Consider the following 22614-nt stretch of genomic DNA (forward strand, 5'->3'; position numbering starts at 1 on the left):
AATGCCGATCGGAAAGACCGGATAGAAACCCGTCTGCCGTGTTAGTATCAGTATCAGTTACTCAGCCAAGTTTGATGCAAGGTAGCAACACAATCAAAGCAAGAGAGATCAAGAGAGAGAGACAAGAAAAGGGAACTGAGGATACAACGAAGGTGTGCGAGTGATCTGGTGATTCCCAACTTCCTCCCTCTACATTCACAGGTTCATGACAAACTACCAGATACGAGGGTGGCCCGCGAGACCAGAGGTCACCCCCCACCCGGCGTTCACTCGTCGTCGCTGTCGCTGTCGGCCTCCTCAAGCCACTTGAGGAACGAATCGGCAGCCTTGCGCACCTTCTTGCTCTGCTCCTTGCTGACGTACTTCTTACTGACGTGCGTGCCAAAGTTGATGCACACCTCCTCGTCAAGCACGTCATCCTGGTAAGCAGCCATGAGCATTCTCGAGACGACGCCGTTGGCAATCAGCTCGTCGGCGTTAGGGTCAAGCGCAACGAGGCGCTCGAGGCCGCCGAGGAACGACTTCTGGTGCTTCTCCGAAGTGATGAGCTGGGGTTAGCATAAGCATACATTGTCGCGACGTGCGCTCGACTTACAGCGTTGAGGAGGCTGGCACGCTCCTCGATCTCCTGGGCGACGTTCTCGGATGTGAAGAGCTTGTGGCCAATCTCAACGAGCGCCTTGTGCTTGGTGACAATGTCGAGCTCCTTGAGCTTGGCAACGACTTCGGCGTCAGACGGAGCAGGGTTCTCCGACAGCCAGACGCGAAGCTGGTAGAACGGAGAGTCCTCGTCCTCTTCGTCCTCGTCGATCTCGAGGTTCTTGACCTTCTTCGCAAGGGCGTCCGGGTTGACGAGAATCGGGTCGCCACCGCGACCGAGCATGGCGTCAATGTCGGTGCCCTCGGTCGGGACCGGGGGGGTGCCATTCGCGCTGTCGTCCTCGTTGCTGCCCTCCTTCTCGTCAAAGACGACAGGGCCGCCGACGTTGGCCTCGGCAGTCATGCCCTTCTTGCCCTTCTTCTTGTCCTTCTTGGGAGGGTTCTTGAGGATGAAGGTCGTGAGCCTATGGCGCATGTCGATGCCCGTGTGCGCACCGCAAGCCTTGCAGTCGCGGTGAATGTCCTCGTTGTTGCCGCGGCCCGTAATGACGAGCTCGGTCTCGGGGTTCTTGCACGACGCGCAGAGAACAAACTTGTCAATGAAAGCATCGAGCAACTCGCGCAGGCGGTCTGCCTGGTGCGCGCCGTTGACAATGTAACGGTCGTTGGCCATGGTGGTCTGTGCACCGAGCTCGGTGCCAAAGAACTTGGTGGGGTACGAAGGCGGCCGATTCAGCGCACGCGCGACGTCCTCCATGTTGGGCACGACCGTCTTGATGCCGTTACCACGGCCCTCGATCTTGGTGAGGAGGACGGGCATCTTGTAGCGCTGAAAAACGTCAGTGTCTGTGCGTGGTGGCGCGTGCCGTGGCTGCTCGGATCGTACTCACATAGAACTTGTCGTCCACATCGCGGCGAATGTTAACAGTAGCCATATTGGGCAGTTGTTCTTAGGTCTGCCGTCAGATATGTCATGTGTCGGCAAACTCACGTCTAGCGTACTCGCGGTATCGAAGTGTAGGGATTGCAAACGCGAAAAACAGGGTGCTGCATGAACTCGCGTGGCTGCGGTCAGTGTGTGGTGCAAAAATAAGGTGGCGAGGGTGAGGGCTGGGAATGGGCGAGCAGAGAGGTGAGATGGGCTATGCTATGGGCTAGATGGAGATGATGGAGATGACGTTGATGAAGAAGAGCAAAGTCGCAAAGAAGTTGCGAGTGCCAGAGTCGACGCAGGTCAATGTCGGACCCTCCTCAAGGGCCACTGGCACGACCCAACCAGGTGTAGACAACAGTGGAGGCGAATCCCTCGCACCCACAGAGGCCTTGCCACCAGCTTGCCACCCGTTGTTCACGTCTTGCACAGTCCCCATCACCATCACCTCACAGATACGGCCCCGGTACAATCTTCTACCCGTATCCCCTCCCCATGCCTTCCAGCCGACGGCTCTTACTCACTATGGTAGCACGGTGTGCCGTTCCTCGAAGGAAGAATTGGGAAGGACGCGATCTTGACGTTGGAGCCCGGGGCTCGGTTGTTGAGTGTGTAGGCGCGGTGGTGTGCCGGGCGATGGATGCCTGTGGGCTACAGGTGCAGGAGTGGGTAGTGGTTGGTTGTTGAGATGTTGATAGAGGAAGAGAGATATGGAGAGAAATGTAGAAGAGAGATGACAGATGAGATAGATATGTCGAATTCACAAAGGGATTGTCAGGATATCAGGATGAGGAGTTTGACCAAAGGTATAAAGCCAAAGGGTAATAGTCCTAAATAGATTCTATTATATTGCTATTGTAACTTGCAAATTCAACTGACCCGAGTAAACTTGTCCTTTAACCAAAATTACTTACCCCTCCTTAAACCCCCCAAGTTGACCGTGGGAGACTTGGCAGCTAGAACCCCCCACGTGTTGTCATCATTGACGTATTCAGTCTCTCTTGACTGCTCCCAGGCTCTGCTTTGGAACTTTAGGCCAAGCGCAGCGTCAACAGGTGTTTGGATCACTTCAGCTGCCACCCCCAGTGAGCCAGTTTAACTTCCATTACAAGAACCCAGAGACTGTTCATTCCCAGAGAATCCACGAGTTGCTGAGCTTTTAGTATGTAGCGGTGCATTCTCAGCTTGTTACGCTCAGTTGGCACCCGGCTCAATCCAACTAATTGAATCCGAGCTGTAGGATCGGTTATCCTCTGCATCGCCTACAACTTGTGCTCGTCGAGGAAGCGCGACGGCAGCTCTCCAAGGCGCTTGACGACGGGGTCGTCGCTCTCCTCCGCCATGTTCCACCGCCCATTATCCTCCTGGACCTTGTCCTTGTCTCCCTCCTTCTCCTTGATGGACCGCAGCCCATACTCGCCGAGCACGTCGTCACTCGAAGCACTCGGGGAGCGGAATACAGGGTCGGCGCCCGTCCCAGTCTTCGGGAACGCGATGACGTCCCGAATGCTAGGGGTGTCGGCCAGCAACGCAATCAAGCGGTCAAACCCAATAGCGATGCCACCATGTGGGGGAGCGCCACACTCGAGGGCGCGGAGGAGGTGGGCAAAGCGACCCATCTCCTCCTCATCCAGCTTGAGTACCTCCTTCATCACGTACTTTTGCAGCTCGGGATCGTGGATCCGCACACTGCCGCCACCGACCTCTGAACCGTTCAGAACAAGGTCGTAGTGTTGACCCCGGACACGCTCGACGTCACCGGATTCCAGGGATGGCAGGTCTCCAGCCACGGGTGAGGTGAAGGGGTGATGAGACGACGCCCAGCGTCCCTTGGCGAGGAAGGCCTTGTCCTCGTCCGCCTTTGTGAAGAGCGGGAACTGTGTGACCCACAGGAAGTGAGGCTCGGTCGGAGGCTTGACAGTGCCTGCTGTTAGCGGTGACAGAGTTAGTGCTCACCCTTCATGACCAGCTCGTCGTACAGCTGCACACGGAGACGGCCCAGGGGAGTCCAGCCGCCCTCGGGGATCTTGGGGCGGCGCGAGACCCAAACCACGTCGCCTGGCTGCGCACCGCCCGGCAGACTCGAGTCCAGCGTGAGGCCCATGGGAAGGGTAAGCACCGAGTCCTTGGTCCAGCTGTACTGGTTCTCGGGCGTGATGCGGACGTAGTCGACCTGGAGTCAGTTGTACTGCAAGCGTTTCATAACTGGTCGTTGAACAGCGATCCCAAACTCACATAGGGATTATCGTTGCCGACCTTGGCGACGTCGACCGACTCAGCCCACGTCTTCGGGGTAACCATCCACTCAACGGTACTGGGGCTCTGGTCCATGAGGATCTTGTCGAGCGACTCATCGCTCATCGTAGGATAGTAGCCCACCGGCAGGGTGTACATCTCGAAGCGAGTGTCGGGCTTGTCGCTGCCGTACACGTCCATAGCAACGTCGTACGGCATGACCTTGAATCCGTCGGCCGGGATCTCATATCCCTTGATCTTGTTCCAGACCAGCCGCATCAGGCCTTCAACAACCTCGCGCACCTCCCCTCCACCAATGCCCCAGGTACCCTCCCCCGCGCCCTCAACAAACGCCATCTCGAGATCGATCTGCGTAAACTCGGGCTGCCGGTCCTTGCGCCCGTCCTCGTCCCGGAAACACCTCGCGATCTGGTAATACCGGTCAACAGCGCCGCCAGCGACGAGAAGCTGTTTAGCCTGCTGCGGGCTCTGGGGCAGTGCATAGAAGCTGGGTTCCTTACCGCGGGTGGGAACCAAAAACTCCCTGGCCCCTTCAGGCGACGAGTTGACGAGCATCGGCGTCTCGACCTCGGTAAACCCCTTGTTGTGCAGGTAGTTCCTGGTGAGGTGGGCGACGTCGGAACGCAAGCGTAGGTTCTTGGCCAACGCATTCCTCCGCAGGTCGAGGAAACGGTACTCGGCGCGCAGGTCCTCGTTGGCCAGTGGCGGTCGGTTGGGAAGGAACGGCAGCTCGCCCGCGGGGTTGAGCAGTGTCGCGCTGCTCACGTCCACCTCGACCGCGTCGGAGGCTTGCTCCACATTGGGAGGGAGAGCCTTGGCGGAGCGAGCGACAACTGTCCCGCTAACTTGGAGTACACTCTCCAGCGGCCACTCCAGCATCTCTGTGGCCAGGTCACCACGCGCGACGAGCTGCACCATACCCCGCTGAGTGCGGAGGTTGAAGAACGAGACGTTCTTATTCGCGCGTCGCGACGCATGTAACCAACCCGCGAGCACGACGTCGGTGCCCGCAACCTGCGGACTGAGGTCGGCCGGATCGTGGGTAACCCGCTCCCGCGGACCAGAGTGCGCACGCAGCGCATCTGGAGGGATAGCGAGGGGCGCGATCTTCCCAGTGGACGGAGCTGTCGAGTTCAAGCGCACGAGCGGGCGGGCTGTTCGCGCTGTCCGCAGAATAGGGCTTGCGCACAGTGCGCGACGTGCAACGGCGCGGGCCAGCATTGTGTTGTGAGATGGATGGTGGTGACTGGCAAACAACTCGGAGTGGAGGTTGTCCAACTTTTTGCCGGTTCGCCGAATTCCGCAATCTCATCCTCCGCATCTCTGTCCAACCATGTCCCTCCGGTCTGCCATTCTCAAGGCCACCATCCCGCTCATCCCAGAAGCGGGGTTCTCTCGCGCAGCGCTGAGTGCGGGACTCGCGTCTCTTCCTGCCTCTTCTTCTAAAGTGCAGGACGACGCGGGAAGGGAGGCCGTCATCGACACTCTGTTCAGCGGCAACGCGGCATCGGACGCACCGCGCGCACTCGTACAGGCCTGGGAGGATGAGGGTCGGGCGATCATGCACAACGGAGTGAAGGGGGACGCGCTGGAGCGCCTCGTTACAGTCCTTGGGCGGCGGCTGGAGTGGAGCGCAAGTGTCGGCGAGCACCTCCTCGATGTGAGTGGACCTTTTCTCTTCGCTACAGAATCCCCCCCATATCGGTATTTGACCTTCTCTCCATCCTATACTCCATCAAATCTCGCTAACCTCAGGCTCACGCCCTCCTCGTTGCACCCACTTCGTCGACTCCCCTACCCGCGCCGCTCCTCGCCCTCCTCGACCGCGTACCCTGCCCGCCCTTCCCCATCAGCCGGGTCGTCGACCCGCTCCCACACTCCCCGACGCTCGGATCGACAGGTGGCCGCCTGCCCTTGCCGGGGCTGCATGCCGCCGCGCCGCTCATGTACGCGTGGCGTGTGGCGGATGAGGCTGTGTATGCCGCGCAGCCGGACAAGGGGCGGCAGGGAGTGATGCGTGAGCCGGCTGGCGCTGGGGTTGAGTGGTACTCTCACCGGGCGGGATTGGCGCTGGCGTACCTCCAAGCTGGTGAGTGGGTGAAGAGCTGGGAGGCGAACTGTGCTCGCTGGTCCCGCTACACGTTTGCAGGGGAGCCGAGATCCAGATGATGCAAGAGGGATCTGCTACTTGGCTTTTATCGGCTGACACGAAGAGGCATACCTCCTCCAACCCATCGACACGGCCACCAAGGCCCCCGCGCCCGGTTACAATCCCCACCTGCCGACTGCACTCGCGTCCCTGCGCGACAGCCTGGGCCAGTACGCCACGGCGCGACGCAGTCTCGGACAGGCGGAGAGCGCGACTGAGTCTGCTATTTCGTTCATCGAGCTCATGACCCGAAGTATTGCGGGGATCGTGCGGAGCCGGGGATTCTAGAGAGTGAATGTAGTCGCGTTGTGATGCAGTGACGAAGCTGGCAGAAGATTATGGCATTCCCTATAGAAAGCTTGGTCGAGATATCGATCAACCATGGATGGATATCGGTGACCTTGCGACGGGGCTCCAAGCATGCTCCGGTCCAGCTGCCTCTGGGATAAGCAGCAGTCATCCACTTGTACTGTCGAGCTCATGTTCGGCCGCGTGCCGGTCGGCGCTGGATTCCCGGTTTATGTTACGGAAATCGCAATGGCCGCGGAAGAAGGGCCTGTGCCACCTGGGTGATGCCGATTGGGTGAGGTAACGGAGGGAAAGACTGGAATTGGGACCGGGCTTAGCCGGTATGACCGGGTCCTTGATCCCCACCTGCCACTCCACACTTAGTCATCACTCAACCAGACTATTGTTTCTCTCCATCACACACTAACTCACTCAACATGCAGGGGCTCATGAACGGCGCAGACTGCAGCGCGGGTGCCAACCCCCTCAACCAGGTCCTCAAGCGTGAGGGTGTCGACAACTCGCTTTTCCGCGTGAGTACGGCCTTGGTGGGCGGATGATTGGAAGATGAACGCCACCAGCCCACCTGATTTTGGGGATGGGGCTCTGCACTTTCGGCAAGAGGGCGGCGACGACCAGTTATGCCCGGATGCGCTGTCGGCGCATCGCCTCAAACTCGCTTCTGAGCGTCTTCTGTGGAGTCGTGTACATGACCCCTCTACACGCCGATGCTACATTCCAGCTGCACAGCTCATCCCCACGATTTATCTCCGGTGATCTCTCGCTAACGACAGGACCGGATGGGTTCGCCCGCCGCGGGCTCGTCGTCGCAGGCAGCTTTCCGGCCGCTGCAAGGCCCGTCACAGGCAGGTCCAGCGCAGGCAGCGCAGGTACCGCACCCCTTCAACCTCTCGCACCTGTCGCAGGCGCTCAGCCAGCCCGGCCCCGTCCACGTCCCCGTGCAACAGGGCCCTGTGCACCGCGCGACCCCCGACCTGTCGGCCGACTGGGAGCGTTTCCAGTCCCGCCCAGCCCAGGGGCAGTGGCACCAGCCCGCAGCGGCCAACAACGCATGGGCAGAGTCCTTTCACCAGGGCAAAGGCAAGGGGCGTGCGGCCCCGCCACCGGCGCAGGACTATGCGCAGCAACACACCCCCATGATGGGCATGGGCGGTATGGGCATGATGATGCCCGGTAACCCGTTTGGCGGGGGCTTGCAGACGTACCAGCCACAGCTGCAGCCGATGTACTCGCAGCCGCAGCAGATGGCACCGGACCACGCCAAGATGGAGGCTGCGTTTGAGCAGGCGCTCGCGGATGCGCGGGCGCAGAGCGCACCCGCACAGGAGAAGGAGGAGGTCAAGGAGGAGGAGGTTGTCGAGGAGCCCAAGGAGGCGCCACAGGCTGAGGAGCAGACCGACTTCAAGGGCGACCTTGATGCTGTTTGGGAGAGCCTCAAGCCCGAGGCTGAGCGCCTCAACCAGCTCGCTGAGTGGGAGAAGGAGTTTTCGCAGGTGAGCAAACCTCAATGGCGCGATCTAGGCGGATGCCTTGAGGTGCATCCCCCACAAACTAAGCTGACCTCAGTTTGTCGAGGACGAGGACGACACGTTTGACATTCTCGAGCGCGACCTGAACCGCGATGACATTGGGCAAACGGGCCTCGACGATCAGATGGAGTTTGGCTCGGGTGCCGGCCTCGAGGGCGACTTTACGGCTGAAAACGGCCTCCCGCCGCAGGTCCAGTACCACTTTGCTAACCCGAACAAGTTTGACGTCATGAGCCCCGTTCAGGCGTGGAACGAGGCGAGCCGCCTCCTCTCAGCCGGCGGTTCGCTCTCAGACTCTGCGTTGATGATTGAGACGTTCCTTCGTCGCGCAACACCTGCCGAGGTCGAGCAGTCTGGCGTAACTCGAGCGGCAGCATGGGCCATTCTGGGCCGCACGCAAGCCGAGAACGAGATGGAGGACAAGGCCCTCGCCGCCTTCGAGGAGGGACGTAAGGCGATCGCCGACGACCCCGCAGCCCGCCAAGTGGCAGGTGAACTCCTCACCAACCTGGCCATCAGCTACGTCAACGAGTCTCTCGACCTGGCGGCTCTCACGACCCTCCATCAACTCCTGGAGACGCTGCACCCCACGCATGCGGGCCAAGCGCCCAGCCGGTCCGAGTTTATTGCCAGCGACAACCCGTGGGCTCTGCATCAGCGCATGACGAACCAGTACCTAGACCTGGCTCGGGCGCAATACGCCTCAGCGGGGCATGTCGATCCCGATGTGCAAGTTGGCCTCGGCACGCTGTACTACATGCAGGGCGAGTTTGGTGAGGCGCGCTCGTGCTGGGTTGCGGCGCTCGGTGAGAAGCCCGACGACTACCTCCTCTGGAATCGGCTTGGAGCGACGCTCGCCAACGGCGGAGATCCCGAGGAAGCGGTGGATGCATACCGCCGCGCCCTGGAGATCAAGCCTACGTTCACACGTGCCATTGCGAACCTCGGCGTAGCATGCCTCAATATCGGCGTACACCGCGAGGCGGCGGAACACTTCCTCGCCGCCCTGGCGCTTCAGCCGAACGACGGGGGAGGCGGTACGGCTCCCGAGGCGTACTCGCTCTGGGCGACACTGCGGAGATCCCTCATCGCTCTCGACCAGCCCCAGCTCGCCGAGCAGGCGCGGCCCGGAACCGACCTGAGCGTGTTCCGTAACGCCGGGTTCGACTTTTGAACCTCGCCACAGCAAGAGCAAGCACGAGCACGAGCACATTCACTTATGCGGCCTGGGCCACATGCCACTGGACAGGCGGCAGCTCCTCGTCGCCAAACTGAACAAACTGAAACGTGGCAGTGCCGCCTCCCAATCTAAACCTCAACCTCATCCCCAAACTCAACCTAACTAGAACCGAAAAGTGTACGACGTAGAACCATATCCCTAGTGTACGACTGGAGACTGGATGCATTAAACTCGCAGTAGACAAACAAGTGCATATACAATTACTTCTGGCACTTCTGGCCTCACACTTACTTGGGCCACTTACACTTTGGCCTTGCGACTACGCGTGACGCGTACCGGCAACGCCGTCTTGCGCTTGGGCTCTGGGTCTGGTGTCGCGCTGTTCTCCTTGTTCCCGACGCCGACGCCTGTCTTGCCGATCTTGGCCTTGTCTTCACTGGGAGCGTTGCGGCTGCGCGTCTTGGTTGTGGACAGGGCAGGTAAGGCGGGCTTGGATGCGGCCTTTGGAGCTTTAGTGGGTTTGGACACTTTGGCGGGAGGTTCCTTTGCCGGTTCGGCTTCGCCTAACACGCGCCGTGAGCGGCGGGTGGGTGCGGGCTTGTCGGGGCGTGTGGGTGCCGACTTGGACTCGCAGATGACAGACTTGGGCTCTGCAGCCTCTCGAGGAGCGGGCGCTGACTTGGTCTCCACCTCAGCCTCAGCCTCCAACTCCTCCGTCTGCGAGCGGGTCACGCGGCGCATAGCCTTGGTCTCGACCTCGGGCTCGGGCTCGGGCTCCTCAAGCTCGACAGTCTGGGAACGCGTCACGCGGCGTGTAGGTGCCGAACGCGGTTCAGATGCCTTGGCTGTCCGCCGCGTGTTGCGGATCGGGGCGGACTCGGGTTCCTTAGCACGGGTCTTGGGCTTTATCGAGACCTTGGCGGCCTTGGCCGGCTCCGTACGAGACGCGCGCACAGGGAGCGACCGCGTTCCGGGCTCCTCCTCCTCAAGTTCGTCCTCCTCAGGTTCGGGCTCAGGGAACACGTCCGCCAACTCCATATGAGGAGTGGGCGGAACGGGACGGGGGAATACATGAGCTAGGTCCATGTGCGGAGTCGGGGGTACTGCACGGTCGGCGAACATCTCGCGCACGCCGTTAAGTGGAGGCGTGGATGCGCGGAACATGTCACGGATCCCGGAGCTCTTCTTGGGCTCAACCAGGTCTTCCAGCCCCAAAGTAGTGGGTTTCTTGGGTTTGAGGAGGTCGCGAATGCCGGCTAGGGAGGAGCGGCGGCGGTGTTGGCCGGGGGAGGGGGTGGGCTGGGTATTAGAGGTTGGCTGGGTATGAGGGGTTGACTGGGTATGAGGGGTTGGCTGGATATGAGGGATATTGGGTTCGGTCAGGAGGGGTTGGGTCTGGGGCTCAGTCGGGGATTGAGGATACAACATCCTTGCGACGTCCTCGGCGCTCGTGGGGGTGGTGGGGACATCAACTTCGACGATACGGTCAACTCTTGGTGTCGGCATACGTTTCCGCATGGTCCCGAAACCGGTGTTGGGCGTCTCGGGGACAAAGGATACCGTGTTCTTGACGCCATTGTTCGAGGAACTCAGAATTGTGTCCAAGAACGTTCGGCGGGGCGTCTCGATTGGACGCGTGGGCGCGTCCCGGAAACTGGCGGGGGCGGTGGGGAAAGCGAGGGGGGTTGCGAGTTGGGCGCGTTGGGCGGGGGTTAAGCCTGTACCTGTACGGGATGTCTTGGCTGGTGTCTGGGGGGGTGGGGTTGCGGGTGTAGTGGCGGGGGGTGGAGTGACAGGCGCGGCTACCGCGTCTTCGGCCTTCGATGGCCCCGCCTTCTTCGGGGTGTACGGTCGCACTGGCTTGCCTAAGCGACTTGGTGTTGGTGGTATCCGCATACCCGTTGGAAGGTGCTCGTTTACGGGACTCGGCTGGTCCTCGAACCGCATGGGCGGACCGATACCCGCAAGCGACATGCGTGCACCTGCGTACACGGGCGGGGTGTAGAGAACGGGCGAGGGCGAGCGCTCGACCTCCTCTGGTGAGCAGACGAGGGAACGGTCAACCTCGTCGTCTATGTCACTCGAGATGTCGCCTGCTTCGTAACCGTGCTCGTACTCCCGCTCGTCGGCCGAGTAATCTTGCGAGCGCTCGTCCGACTCCTCGCCCGACTCGGAGCCCTCCTCCCCTTCAGCGGATCCCTCGCTCTCGCTCGGCGAGCCCGGATCAGGCGAAGCGTCAAAGTCGAGGATACGTGCGCCTGGAATCGAGTATTCCATATCCAGACTGTCGCGGTCCGAATCTGAGTCGTCCAGTCCCCCCTGGCCGTCCTCGTACACCCACTGTAGCGGCGCGTTATCCTTATCCTCGTCCTCCTCGCTCGACTCCGAGTCCGGCTGGGGTGGGGACAGAGTGCGGCCTGATGAGCGACGACGGCGTCCTTCAAAGTGGTTCGGGATGACCTCGACCTCGGGCTCGACTGTCTCGGTCTCGGCTTCTATCCGCTTTCGCGCCGAGCGGATGAGTAATGCCCGCCGGAGGGCGTCCGAGCCAGCTCCTCTTGGGGTAGCGTACGCTGCGCGTGGGGAGGCGAGCTGACGCCGCGGACCACCCATTGGAGTAACGTCGGGGAGCGGGATCGAGGACGGCGTGGGCGTCGCAGGGGCTGGCACGTCGTCGTCAATGCCCTCGTCGCCGTCTTCGTATCCGCCCTCCTCTAATGCTTCCATGTCTTCCTCCTCTGAGATCTCGTTCTCGTCCGAGACACTGTCTTTTTCAGTAGGAGTGTGGCGCTCCAACTGAGACTTGTCGGGCAGCACAAACGTGATCGTCCGCGTGCGCGGTACGGCGCTCGTGTTGCGCAGCGGGGCGCGGCCCTTGGGTTGTGGTGTCATAAACGGATTCTTCGGCTAGAGTCAGCATCACTCATCTAAAGGACTCACCGCCACATCGTCGTCCCGTTTCTCGAGGTAGATCTTGTCGCCATCCTCCCCATTCGCCAAACCGACAAGCTCGTCAAACACGAGTGGCTCGTCCTCGTTCTCCTCTTCGACTGCACCAACGTGTGCCATCCGCCCTCTGGTAGCTAACCGGCTCTTAGCTGGCGAGGGTGCGAACCGCTTGCCCTGCGGCACGATGCTCAGCCGGTGGCTCAGCCGCCGACCAGGTGTCTTGGCCGGCGAGTGGTAGCTACTCGCCGAAATGTCACCGTAGGTGAAGCGGAAGAGCTTCTTCCTAATCTGGAGCGTGTCGGTATCCCCCAAAATAAGCACGCTGGGCGGGTAATAGTGCTTCCCTGCCCCGCCGGCAGGGGTGTAGATTAATCCATTGTTACCGTGGACGACGAGGTTAGCCTTTGGTCAGCGAGATATGAGGTTAACTCACAAGTCCAGAATCCTCATCAAAGACAATCTCGGCGTGCAGCTTTGACACGTCCTCAAAGTACAGGCGAATGTCGCATTCCCTTTCACGGCCGATGGTCAGCCGCGTACCGTCGAGGGGGATATGGGAGACGGTCTCGCCGGTCTTGCGCTTCAGGAAGTGCAGTGTTCCGAAGACTTGGGGTGCGTCGACTTCCGGAGAGGATTCCCTCATGGTGAGGATGGAGTCGGCGTCTGTTTCGGTGTCGGGTGAGTCGATAGGTCTGGTGGGGTCGAAGATGGTCGAGGATAGTGGGGCCGATGGTCGGGGGTTGAATGTCCAAGGTCAAAGGTCGGTCGATGGATGGTGTTGCAGTAGCAACTTTCGACTAGTTGAATTAGTAGTTGATTCGGTTGTCGCGATCCACGTTGAATGTCGTAGTTGTTGTTTGTTTGGCTTTTGGTCCAGGTACAAGGTCAGTCGCGTTCTCTAGATCCATCCCACGTGTCGGGGTTCTTGATTAATACCCCCACTTAATGTTATGTTACGGGATCAAATTATGCGATCGGTAGTGGTCACGGTCCAGGCCGCCGCCGCCAAGTTCGCAAGAAGGAGAAAGGGAGGGGCGCAAGTTGAAGTGGGGCGGTTGGCGGTTGGCGGTAACGTCCCTCACCCGGAGTGGCCGAGAAAAGGTGACGGCCCAGCTCTTCCATGCAACCCCTGCGGGCGGGACATGTTAATGTAAAGAAGACATCCTAAGCGCGTATCAGTCAGCGCCATCATTCTCCCTCTCCTCATCCTCACTCTTCTCCCGCTAGCCACTTGACCCAGCCTGTGTATACATTACAGCTCCGATTTCCGACGTTACCGCCTCCAATTCGGCGCCGTGTCAAGTAAACCGTGCCAAGCCCTACCTCCACTCTGGTCCCGCCGCCACCTACTAACCAACCCACAACTCGCGCCACCCATTTCACCTCCATGCCGTCGTCGTACGGCGCGACATCCAACCCAATGCCCAGGCAATCACCACGTACACGTCGGCGCGCGCACCGCATTGCGCGCGCTGCCGCCGACCCACCCGGGGCTAGCATCCTATCATCCTTCTCTAACCTCGCCAACACAATTATCGGGAGTGGCGCGCTCGCCTTCCCCTCCGCGTTTGCGAGTATGGGCTTGATCCCCGGCTTCATTTCCTGCCTCGTCTCCGCCTGCACGGCCATGTTTGGACTGTGGTGTCTCTCGCGGTGTGCAGAGCTCGTGGGCAAGAGGCCCGGAGACGAGGGACGCAAGGCTAGCTTTAACGAGGTTGCGCGGCTCGCGTTCGGCAAGGGTTGGGTCATGCGGCTCTTTGATGTGAGTCGCGATTCGGCGGCGGAGTGGGGCGCGTGACGGGCGGCTGTGAACGCGCGTGAAGGAGACGGAACGCAGGAGGCGGGATCAGGCGCGTCCCATCACCTCATCACCCCATCACCATCATACCGCTCGTCACGCGTAGCGTCACGGTGGTTACCTGAGAGCTCGGCTTATATCAGTTCGCTATCGCCATCAAGTGCTTCGGCGTGTCCGTATCGTACCTCATCATTTGCAAGGTGAGTTGCGCGTGCTGGGTCCTCCGTGACTATCCCTCGCCCCGGGTGGCTGACGGCAGACGCTCCTTCCCCAAGTATGCCAGACGTTCGCACACATCTTAAAGACACCCATCGAGCCGGATTCGATACTCCTCGTGCCGACGTTCTGGCTTCTACTTACACTCCCTATCATCGTCCCACTTTCCTTCATGCGCACGCTCGACAGCCTGCGCTTCACCAGCCAGATCGCACTGTCGTCGGTGATCTAGTGAGCTCCTAATTCCGGATCTTGGCTCACCACAGCATGGTCATCGTCGTCGTGGCCTGGTACTTTATCAAGGGTCCCGACCCGAACCGCGGCGAGATTGTGCTCGGCCGCTTCGGCACGGACACGCTCGCGTCTTTCCCGGTGCAGGTGTTTGCGTTTACCTGCGCTCAGAACGTGAGCTTTGGTGGTGCCCTCACCAAGCTGACAACAGCTCTTCCCTATCTACAACGAGCTCAAGGACCGCTCGCAGGGCAAGATGAACCTCGTGATCGGCTCGTCTATCATGTCCGCCGCGTCCGTGTACGAGCTGGTGAGTATCCCAGGAGAGATCAACCGGCGGTGCGCTAATACCAGCTCGGTGTTGTCGGTTACCTGACCTTTGGCTCAAAGGTCAGCTCCAACGTCATGGCCATGTACCCGTCCGATTCGATGGTTGTGGCCATCGGTCGTCTCGGCATCGTCTTCCTCGTCGGCCTCTCGTACCCTCTGCAGGCTCTGCCGTGTCGCTCGTGTCTATACCTGCTCACGTCGGGCATTATCAAGGGCAAGAAGCACAAGCTGCTGCCGCAGGAACCCGAACCCGAGTCTGAGTCCGACGACGAGGATGACGCGTCCGACTCAGGCATCAGTGGACACGAGCAGGACATGCTGGTGCCCAAGGTTGGCGATGGTGTCCGCGGTCCTACAGCTGCTGAGATGCCTATGAAGAAGTACATTGGCTTCACGACCGGCATTCTCGTCGCCGGCTACTTGATCGCCTTCCTCGTGGATGAGCTCGACATTGGTGAGCTATTTCATTGAGCTAACCACTGACGACAGTACTCAGCTTCGTCGGTTCGACCGGCTCGACAATCATCAGTTTCATCCTCCCTGGGTTTGTGAGTTTAACCAAGGGCGGATATCAAACAGCCGCGGCTGACACCAGTTCTATTTCCGGCTGTACCGTGACCAGCGCGGGTTGACCAAGTGGTTTGCACTTGCGCTCGGCATTTACGGCGTAGCAGTCATGACGTTCTGCCTCACGAACAACATTATCCACCTGAGCAGGAAGCCGCGAGCAGGCCATTAATCAGCAACCTGCAATTCGTCTCGGACGGACTCATAACTCATGCATCATCATTTAGAATTGTAACCTGGTGGTCTAGTGGCATCGGCATGTGCCGAAGTGGGCCATTTGTGGTTTGGTTCATGTGGCATCCAGGGATGCGGGCAGCGGGCGACGAGTGCACCCAGAGCTGCGGACACTGCGGGCAACAGGTCCAACCAAGCTGCACAGTTGCATCATGTGCAGGGCATGTAGGACCTGTAGGACCTACAGGGTCCGAGCCAATAGGCTAATCTATGACAACAGGCCTCACGTGGAGCCAAACAAGCGATACAATACTAAATATGTACAAGCATGGCTCCATGGATCACACGCTGTACGCCGTCCGAGGCGCCCCCGGCTGCGGTGGCAAACTCTTTTGACTGGCATACATTGGCCTGGGGATGGTGGCAAAAACCCCACAATCCCACAATCCCACAATCCCACAATTCCGACAATTTCCACAATTTTCCCAATTCCAACCGTTACCATCTCTTTGGATCCATGCAGGAACCGTGCCGGTCCCAGTAGCGGTGCTTTTGTACATCCAATAAATAGAATACCAGTACGCAGCTGTCACCCATGTTGTGATTTGTGGCATGTGGCACGCGTGAACCACGATCCCCGATCCTAGAACCTAAAATGAAGCACATGTATCTCCTCAGCACACAACACGCAGCTCACAGCTAGCCTTATCTTTGATGAGCTGCGTCAGCTCGTCATTCCACCAGGCGTGGGTCGATCGATCAGAAGTAGAGTGATGAAACTTGCTAGAAGAAACCACCGGGCCCCGATTCGACGAGAGCCGAGTCGTGAGTCGCCTAGAAGTTCGAGTCATGAGTCTCTCGACGAGTCCCGAGGCGCCAGGCCGGAGGCCCAAGGTCCGCAGTCGAACGTTCCATGCCGCCGACGCGCTCGTCAGACACCCCTCGCGTCACTTGTCCCCCCTCCACATTCTCCCCCCCACCCTAGCAGCCCTCAATCCTCCTATTACTATTGTGTAGATTGTGGATATCTGTATTATACTCCCACCACCTTAATCTCTTGGCACGCACAGACCGCTTGTGGCGATCGGTCGTGCGCGGGTCAAGGGTAAGACATGTGCAGCCTGGTCATTTGTGGTTGCATAGCTGTGGGTACTAAATTGCCGCGTCATCAATCTCTTCATCACCGCCGCGGACTATCAACGCCGGCCGGGGTCAAGCCCGGGTCAATGTCGCTTGCTTCTGGTCCGAGATAGATTAACAGACGCCACCCACTGCTATTCAGCCCTCTAATACAAACGCAGGCCTTGTGACCCCCCAACCCCCCGCCAAACCCTCCCCAACACCACCGGTTGTATGATACATGATGCACGGACCTGCTCCAGGCGATCATATCAGGAGTCGATCACACAGTCGGATTAGATTTATGAATCCAGCAGTATTAATACCGTCATAAGTGCTCGTGCTCAAGCTGCCACATGGGGTCAGGTTGCGAACTTGGCGGACAACGCTGGAACACGAGGTACAAAGAGGGAATGATGAGAGATGGCGTATGCCTGTCATTCCGACAGTGGTACCAAAGCAATGCAAGGCAAGAGAGCATTGGTATCAAGGTCCGGTGCTGCTTTTACAGTGGCGGCGATGATGACCAAGTGGGAAAAGAGCAGAGGAAAGAGTTGGAGCTCAGTAGCTTAACCCTGAGATCCTGAGATGCCCCAATGGAACCCTCTTACCTCCTATCTTGTTCACCCCCCCCCAAGCCCCCCCCAAGCTACCTCTGGTTTCATGCCTTGCCTTCACCCCACGCTCATCACTCCTCGTGTTGGCCTTACCGTCCCTTCCCCTGTTCCCCTGTTCCCCTCGTGCTCTACCCCCTCCCTTTTGAAGTTGCCCTGTAGCACATGGCCATCCATCCAACTCCAAGCCAACTAGAGCTAGCTATACGTTATAGTTTGAACAATAGCATAATGGATGGACTATTAATCCTCATCCGTCGTCACCAGTCACCTGCCACCTGCCAACCTGTCAACCTGCCACCCATCAATCAACACAGCACCAAAGCAACATCATCACCATCACCTTCCACCCCTCGTTCACACTACACAATCACTGATACCCATCGACTCCATCACTCGCAACACCCTCCTCGCTGGCCGCGGAACTCGATATCCGGCGTGGCGCATTAATCCAATCACACCCACCCGGCCCTGCCCAGAGTTCCGACGACTCAGGTGGAGTCAGCCACGAGAGGGCGACAGTCGGTCATCGGAGCAAGCCGTCTAGTCATCCCCCTTCCCTTCCTTCCTCCCCCTCCCCCCCCCCCCCCCCCCCCCAACCCCCCACAGGCACATTAAAGCAATTGTGGTCTCGAGCCACTTCGAGTCGATCCGCACCGACGTTGACAGGACATGCCTGAGCGGACCGTGCATATCAACTTGCTCGTTGGTCCCCCCCAATCTCATCCGTGACCCAACAGAACTAAGGTTGTCAACTCGGGTAGCCCCAGGTCTTCAGGTCCAGGTCCACATCTAGTACTTCCCCCGCATCACCTCGTGGGTACCTTTTGAGCACCTTGGTCGACTTGACCACGCGGTACCATATCGGCCCTCCACTCTTGCACTCTCGCACCCTTCCGCCTTCCAATCTGCAACCAGCAAGCAGCAACAGTGGCCAACCCCATTGACTTCCGCTCGCCAGTACTTGGCCAGTTCGTCCTTGTCTTTTGCATCCTACACATTGTCCACGTCCACACATCCACCAAACTCGACTCGTCTGCCATCAGCCTACTCGACTCTTTCTGTGCTCCCCTCCCTTGATCTCCTTCGCCTCTTCTATCCACCGATCCATTCCCGTCTCTCGTTATATTCCAAACTCATCACCGTCAACTTTGACTCGTCACTTTACGACGCTAGCCCGCACATTCACTCTTACGCTACATTTCCTCGTCAAAGCTGTCGTCACTTTGTCATCTCGCCACCAGCAGCACTGCACTGCTTACTCGGGTCTCCATTCTTGACGCTCGGATACCTACCTACTGCGACCAACGTAGCCCAGTAGCCGACTCTTTCCACGCACACGCCTGCGCCCACAAGCACGCCATTGTGTCCCGCGTAGTGCGTTCGGCCTCGCTCTGCGCAGGCCGCTGACCGACCCATTCACCAACGTCTGGCCCCAAGACGACAGCCTGCTGTCCGCCGCGACAGTGGGCCTTCCACTTCTCCTCCCCCCTCCCCCGCCGCCCCTCCTCTTCTAACTCCCCACACTCTTTCCTCACCTTCGGACGCCCCCCACCATGACAATGCGGCCGAAGGGATTCGAGTCCCCCAGGACACCAGCGGCCATGTCGCCACCGAGCCGCTCAACGTTGCTCGACCACTCGCCCTCTTCCCCACGCGCACACATGGTGCAACTATCCACACCCTCCCGACTCCCAAGCATCACTGCCCAGCAGCCGTTGGACTTTGACGACGGGAGCCACTCGCATATGACCGTGTTCGGGTTCAGCCCGCCCCGCTCCCATATGTCTCTCCCGCCATCAAGCTCGCCCATGAATTCACACTTCTACCTTCCCAAGGCTGGCGCTGCGGTCCCCATCCTCTCCCCATCGCTGGGCGCAGGAGAACATGTCCTCCAGGGGCCGTTTCTCCCCGCCTTTGAGCCCGCGAGTCCCCGCTTCACGGACTCGCCACATGTCCTAGCGGGCGAGTTCCCTCCACGATCCCGGCGGAACTCGGCTGCTGTCGTCTCAATCTCCTTGTCCTCGCGCTCGCGGTCCAGGACCCCTCATGGGCGCAAAGCCACCCTCCCGGCGGAACACTCCGGCTCCGGGACGCCCAGCAAGGCAACTACACCTCGTGCCAATCTTGCCGAGGAGTGGGCTCCGGTAGCACCGGGGTTAGACAACATGGATGGTGGAGACGAGGACTGGTGCGCCCCCACCGGCGGCATCATGCTTGACGCCGACGAGTCCACTGACTCGTTCTCGTTTGACGACGACGAACACAACAGGAGCTGGACTGCCGAGTCTGAGGTCGGCGTAACAGATGTGCTTCGCCCCGGCGCTGTATTTGGTGAAGGCCTCGAATTCGAGGGCGACGTCATCAAGCCCGCCACCGGCCGCCTGGATATCAGCGGGAGTGACGACGGTGTGCCACTCCGCCGCGACGGTAGCAAGATCGGCGTTCCCCGCCAGCAGACCGATACCTCGAAGCGTTCCTACGAGGTCATACGACGCCTCGGCTCCGGCTCGTACGCAGTCGTGTATCTCGTCCGCGAGCGCGGGCGTAGGAAACGCGAGTTCGCCCTCAAGTGCCTCTCCAAGCACGACCTCGAGGAAGAGCAGCTCGAGACGCAGCTGTTTGAGGCAACAATACACCTCTTGCTTCCCATTCACCCGAACATTGTCACGCTACACGAGACGCTCCAGACCAAGAACTGGCTGTTCCTCATGCTTGAGCTCTGTCCTGGGGAAGACTTGTGAGTTGCTGGCACTAGGCCAAGCGGTTAGCTAACTCCAGATTCTACTGGTTGGAACGCTCGCGCGACGCTTCGCCGCCTCCAGCGCACTCGAGATTGATCGGCGGTCAGCACCTTGACAACGGCATGGACATCATGTCCTCTTCGCGGCTTTCGTCTTCGTCTATCCCATTCTCCTCGTCGCAGCTCTTCTCTGGCCTCGCCAACTCGTACAACTCGCCCAACGCTTTCTCTCCCAACGTTGGCTTTGGTTCGTCCCAGTTCAGCGGGTCCCCTGCATCGCTCCTCTTCGCGCACCATAACGGCATGCCGCAGTCGATGGGGTCACCACACGCAGCCACGCCTCCCACACCCTCACTCCTCTCGTCGTTTTCGGCCAACACACTACTCACTACTCGTCGTCTCCGTCTTATCGCGTCCATGTTCTCGCAGATGTGTGAGGCGGTCGCCATCTGTCACAACGCAGGCGTCTCGCATCGCGATATCAAGCCTGAGAACTTCATCTGCTGCGACTCTGTCGAGCTCGAGACGGTGGCTGAGGGCGACGACAAGCCTGACTTTGGGCCGCAGGCGAAGCGCAAGGTCGTGGTCAAGCTCACCGACTTTGGTCTCGCGACCACGGACGAGGACTCGGGCGACGTCGAGTGTGGCTCCAAGCCGTACATGGCGTACGAATGTCGCAACAACCTCGGGCCGTCGTATCGTCCAGCGCCTGCAGACGTGTGGTCTCTCGGCATCGTGCTCATCAACATGCTCTTCCATCGCAACCCGTGGAAGGACCCTACCGAGGGCGATCCTAACTTTGACGCTTACTTTGCGCACCCTGTCGGCTTCCTTCAGACCAAGTTCACGGGCATCGGCAAGGAGGTCGCGACGTATATTGCCGAGCACGTTCTGTGCATTAAAGTTGAGGACCGCGTGAGCGCTCACGAGCTCGGACAGTGGATCCGCAATCTCCCTGAAATGATCGGTGGGCGCCGTGCGATCCACCGGCTCAAGGTGGATCGTCTCGAGAGTCGCAGCAGGGCTGTCGCCACCGACAAGGGTCTGTTTGTTAAGTCACCCATCACGGCCGAACCCACGCAGAAGAGTGCTTTGGCCTCTGCTCTAGCTTCTTCGGCCCTGGCTACTTCGGTTCCGATCTCTGTTCCCAAGCCTCCTCCTACGGGGCCACTGCCGCCTCCACCGGTACTTTCGTCCACTGCCATCATCTCAGCGGCACCTCATTACATATCTACAATTCAGGAGGTCCCAAGCCTGCCATCGCTGCCTTCCCACACTGAACTGGTTGAGCAACCTGGTCCCACGCCACCAGAGTTGGAGCCCGACGAGATCTGTTCCGCTACCACGGTCGACGACAATCCCACGCCTACCGACATGAGCACAGTCGTCTCACCGGATCCTACCGAGGGCGGAGATGACGTTGCTGACCTCGGCGACCTTGACAAGCCAGAGGACGATGGCTCAGGGCAGAACCAGAAGCGCCGTAAGCGCGGCGTGCGCAAGGGCAAGGCGGCTCAAGCAGCCTTAGCAGCAAAGGAGGACCCCGAGGACAAGTCTCGTCGTGAGGCTTTACTGGCCGAGCTCGTCACTGCTTCCCAGGACTTGGCGCGCGACCTGTCGGTCAAGAAGCCGTTTGACCCTCACCGCATCCAGGACTTCCCGCCACTCGGTATGGACCCTCGAGAGGCTGCTGCTGGGCGCAAGTCAAAGTGGAAGGACTTCCTCGCGGCATCCAAGGGCAATCCGCAGTTAGAGGCATTAGCCCGCCGGGTGGCGGACAGGGACGCGGGAACCAACGGCGGCTGGTCTGCTCCGGCCAAGCTACAGCAGAGCAAGGACAAAGACACGCTGTCTCGCCCTAATATTAACCGCCAGACGGCAACGGCCACGAGTTCGGTCGTCTCTGCGAACACTGCCACATCGAGCGCTACCAGCTCGATGGGTGGCGGCGCAGACGAGGACGACTGGCGTCGGCCAGCTCGTGAGCGTGAGCTTCGTGATACGGAGAAGAACAAGGAGTGGCGTCCTTCTACGTCGTCGTCTCGTCGGGGCGCAACCGAAGACTCGACCCGTCATCGCCAGGCCACTCTTGCGGCGGCGGCGTTAGCGAACGGCTTGGACCCCATGGGCGCCTTTGGTCGCCCAAGCCATCTGCGTGGGCCGTCTGTCAATCGCGGCGGGTCGCCCCTTGCGGGGCCGCCCCGGCCTCGCCTGGAGCGTGACCACGCGGACCGCAACGATGGCCGGTGGGCGCCACCTACGAGCTCGGTCCCTATGCCTCCTATAGGCCGCAAGGACGACAAGGCCAAGCATGTGACCCACGAGGTGCGCGACCGCACAGACCGTCCTTGGCGCGAAGCGCGCCCGCGTGGCGAATTCAACCCTACCAAGTCTGCGCCCGCGCCCATGGGCGAGTTCCACTGGGCGTCGTCGGCAGCGCTGGGACCCATTTCGATTCCCCCTTCCTCGTTTTCGAACGCCTCAACCCCCACCCCCACGGCTGCCAAGCCTCCTCTCCCCACCCAGTCGTCGACAGCCTCGCTGGCCACGACCAACGGCAACACACCCACCAACGGCACAGCTATTTCGCCCGAGATGCCCAACAAGCCTAAGCTCAAGGGCCAGATCAGCACTCTCTCGAACATGCTCAGCCGGCTCAAGGCCAAGGGCCGCGATTAGCTGTTCAGCCCCATCTCATCTGTCCTGTATCTCCTCTCTTCTTCCTCTTACAAACCAACCAAACGCACAGAAGGTCATCACAATTTTGCATATGAGCCATTAACTTGTGGAACTCAATCATCGGACGAAAATAAATGTAGGATTAGTGGTGTATGCATGGACGATGGTACTATGGTGGGCAAGGAGCCGCTGGGTGCCGTAACAAGTCATCTACGAGTCAGGTGATAGGTGCCTGGCTGA

At 59.8% G+C, this 22614-nt stretch overlaps 6 protein-coding genes across 6 annotated transcripts; 4 read left to right on the forward strand and 2 right to left on the reverse strand.

Annotated features, from left to right (window-relative positions):
- Window positions 1–266: 266 nt before the first annotated feature.
- On the reverse strand, window positions 267–5008 carry MSD1 (uncharacterized protein; the record flags this gene model as incomplete). Its single annotated transcript, XM_060600155.1, has 8 exons — window positions 267–548; window positions 596–1429; window positions 1491–1549; window positions 1592–1665; window positions 2056–2127; window positions 2798–3455; window positions 3488–3704; window positions 3767–5008. 8 exons carry the CDS (start codon window positions 5006–5008, stop codon window positions 267–269), a joined length of 3438 nt encoding a protein of 1145 aa, XP_060456777.1.
- A 112-nt stretch (window positions 5009–5120) lies between these two features.
- CcaverHIS019_0403330 (uncharacterized protein) lies at window positions 5121–6224 on the forward strand (the record flags this gene model as incomplete). Its single annotated transcript, XM_060600157.1, has 3 exons — window positions 5121–5447; window positions 5543–5876; window positions 6001–6224. The coding sequence occupies 3 exons, from the start codon at window positions 5121–5123 to the stop codon at window positions 6222–6224; spliced, it is 885 nt and encodes a 294-aa protein (XP_060456778.1).
- A 437-nt stretch (window positions 6225–6661) lies between these two features.
- Window positions 6662–8948, forward strand: PEX5 (uncharacterized protein; the record flags this gene model as incomplete). Its single annotated transcript, XM_060600158.1, has 3 exons — window positions 6662–6757; window positions 7019–7738; window positions 7812–8948. The coding sequence occupies 3 exons, from the start codon at window positions 6662–6664 to the stop codon at window positions 8946–8948; spliced, it is 1953 nt and encodes a 650-aa protein (XP_060456779.1).
- Window positions 8949–9254: 306 nt separating this feature from the next.
- Window positions 9255–12546, reverse strand: CcaverHIS019_0403350 (uncharacterized protein; the record flags this gene model as incomplete). Its single annotated transcript, XM_060600159.1, has 3 exons — window positions 9255–11861; window positions 11895–12305; window positions 12337–12546. The coding sequence occupies 3 exons, from the start codon at window positions 12544–12546 to the stop codon at window positions 9255–9257; spliced, it is 3228 nt and encodes a 1075-aa protein (XP_060456780.1).
- A 744-nt stretch (window positions 12547–13290) lies between these two features.
- On the forward strand, window positions 13291–15217 carry CcaverHIS019_0403360 (uncharacterized protein; the record flags this gene model as incomplete). Its single annotated transcript, XM_060600160.1, has 8 exons — window positions 13291–13665; window positions 13845–13901; window positions 13961–14148; window positions 14184–14322; window positions 14360–14458; window positions 14503–14932; window positions 14968–15026; window positions 15074–15217. The coding sequence occupies 8 exons, from the start codon at window positions 13291–13293 to the stop codon at window positions 15215–15217; spliced, it is 1491 nt and encodes a 496-aa protein (XP_060456781.1).
- Window positions 15218–18508: 3291 nt separating this feature from the next.
- CcaverHIS019_0403370 (uncharacterized protein) lies at window positions 18509–22374 on the forward strand (the record flags this gene model as incomplete). Its single annotated transcript, XM_060600161.1, has 2 exons — window positions 18509–19692; window positions 19734–22374. The coding sequence occupies 2 exons, from the start codon at window positions 18509–18511 to the stop codon at window positions 22372–22374; spliced, it is 3825 nt and encodes a 1274-aa protein (XP_060456782.1).
- Between the last annotated feature and the right edge of the window lie 240 nt (window positions 22375–22614).

The sequence above is a fragment of the Cutaneotrichosporon cavernicola genome (assembly GCF_030864355.1).
Source record: "Cutaneotrichosporon cavernicola HIS019 DNA, chromosome: 4".
Taxonomy (NCBI): domain Eukaryota; kingdom Fungi; phylum Basidiomycota; class Tremellomycetes; order Trichosporonales; family Trichosporonaceae; genus Cutaneotrichosporon; species Cutaneotrichosporon cavernicola.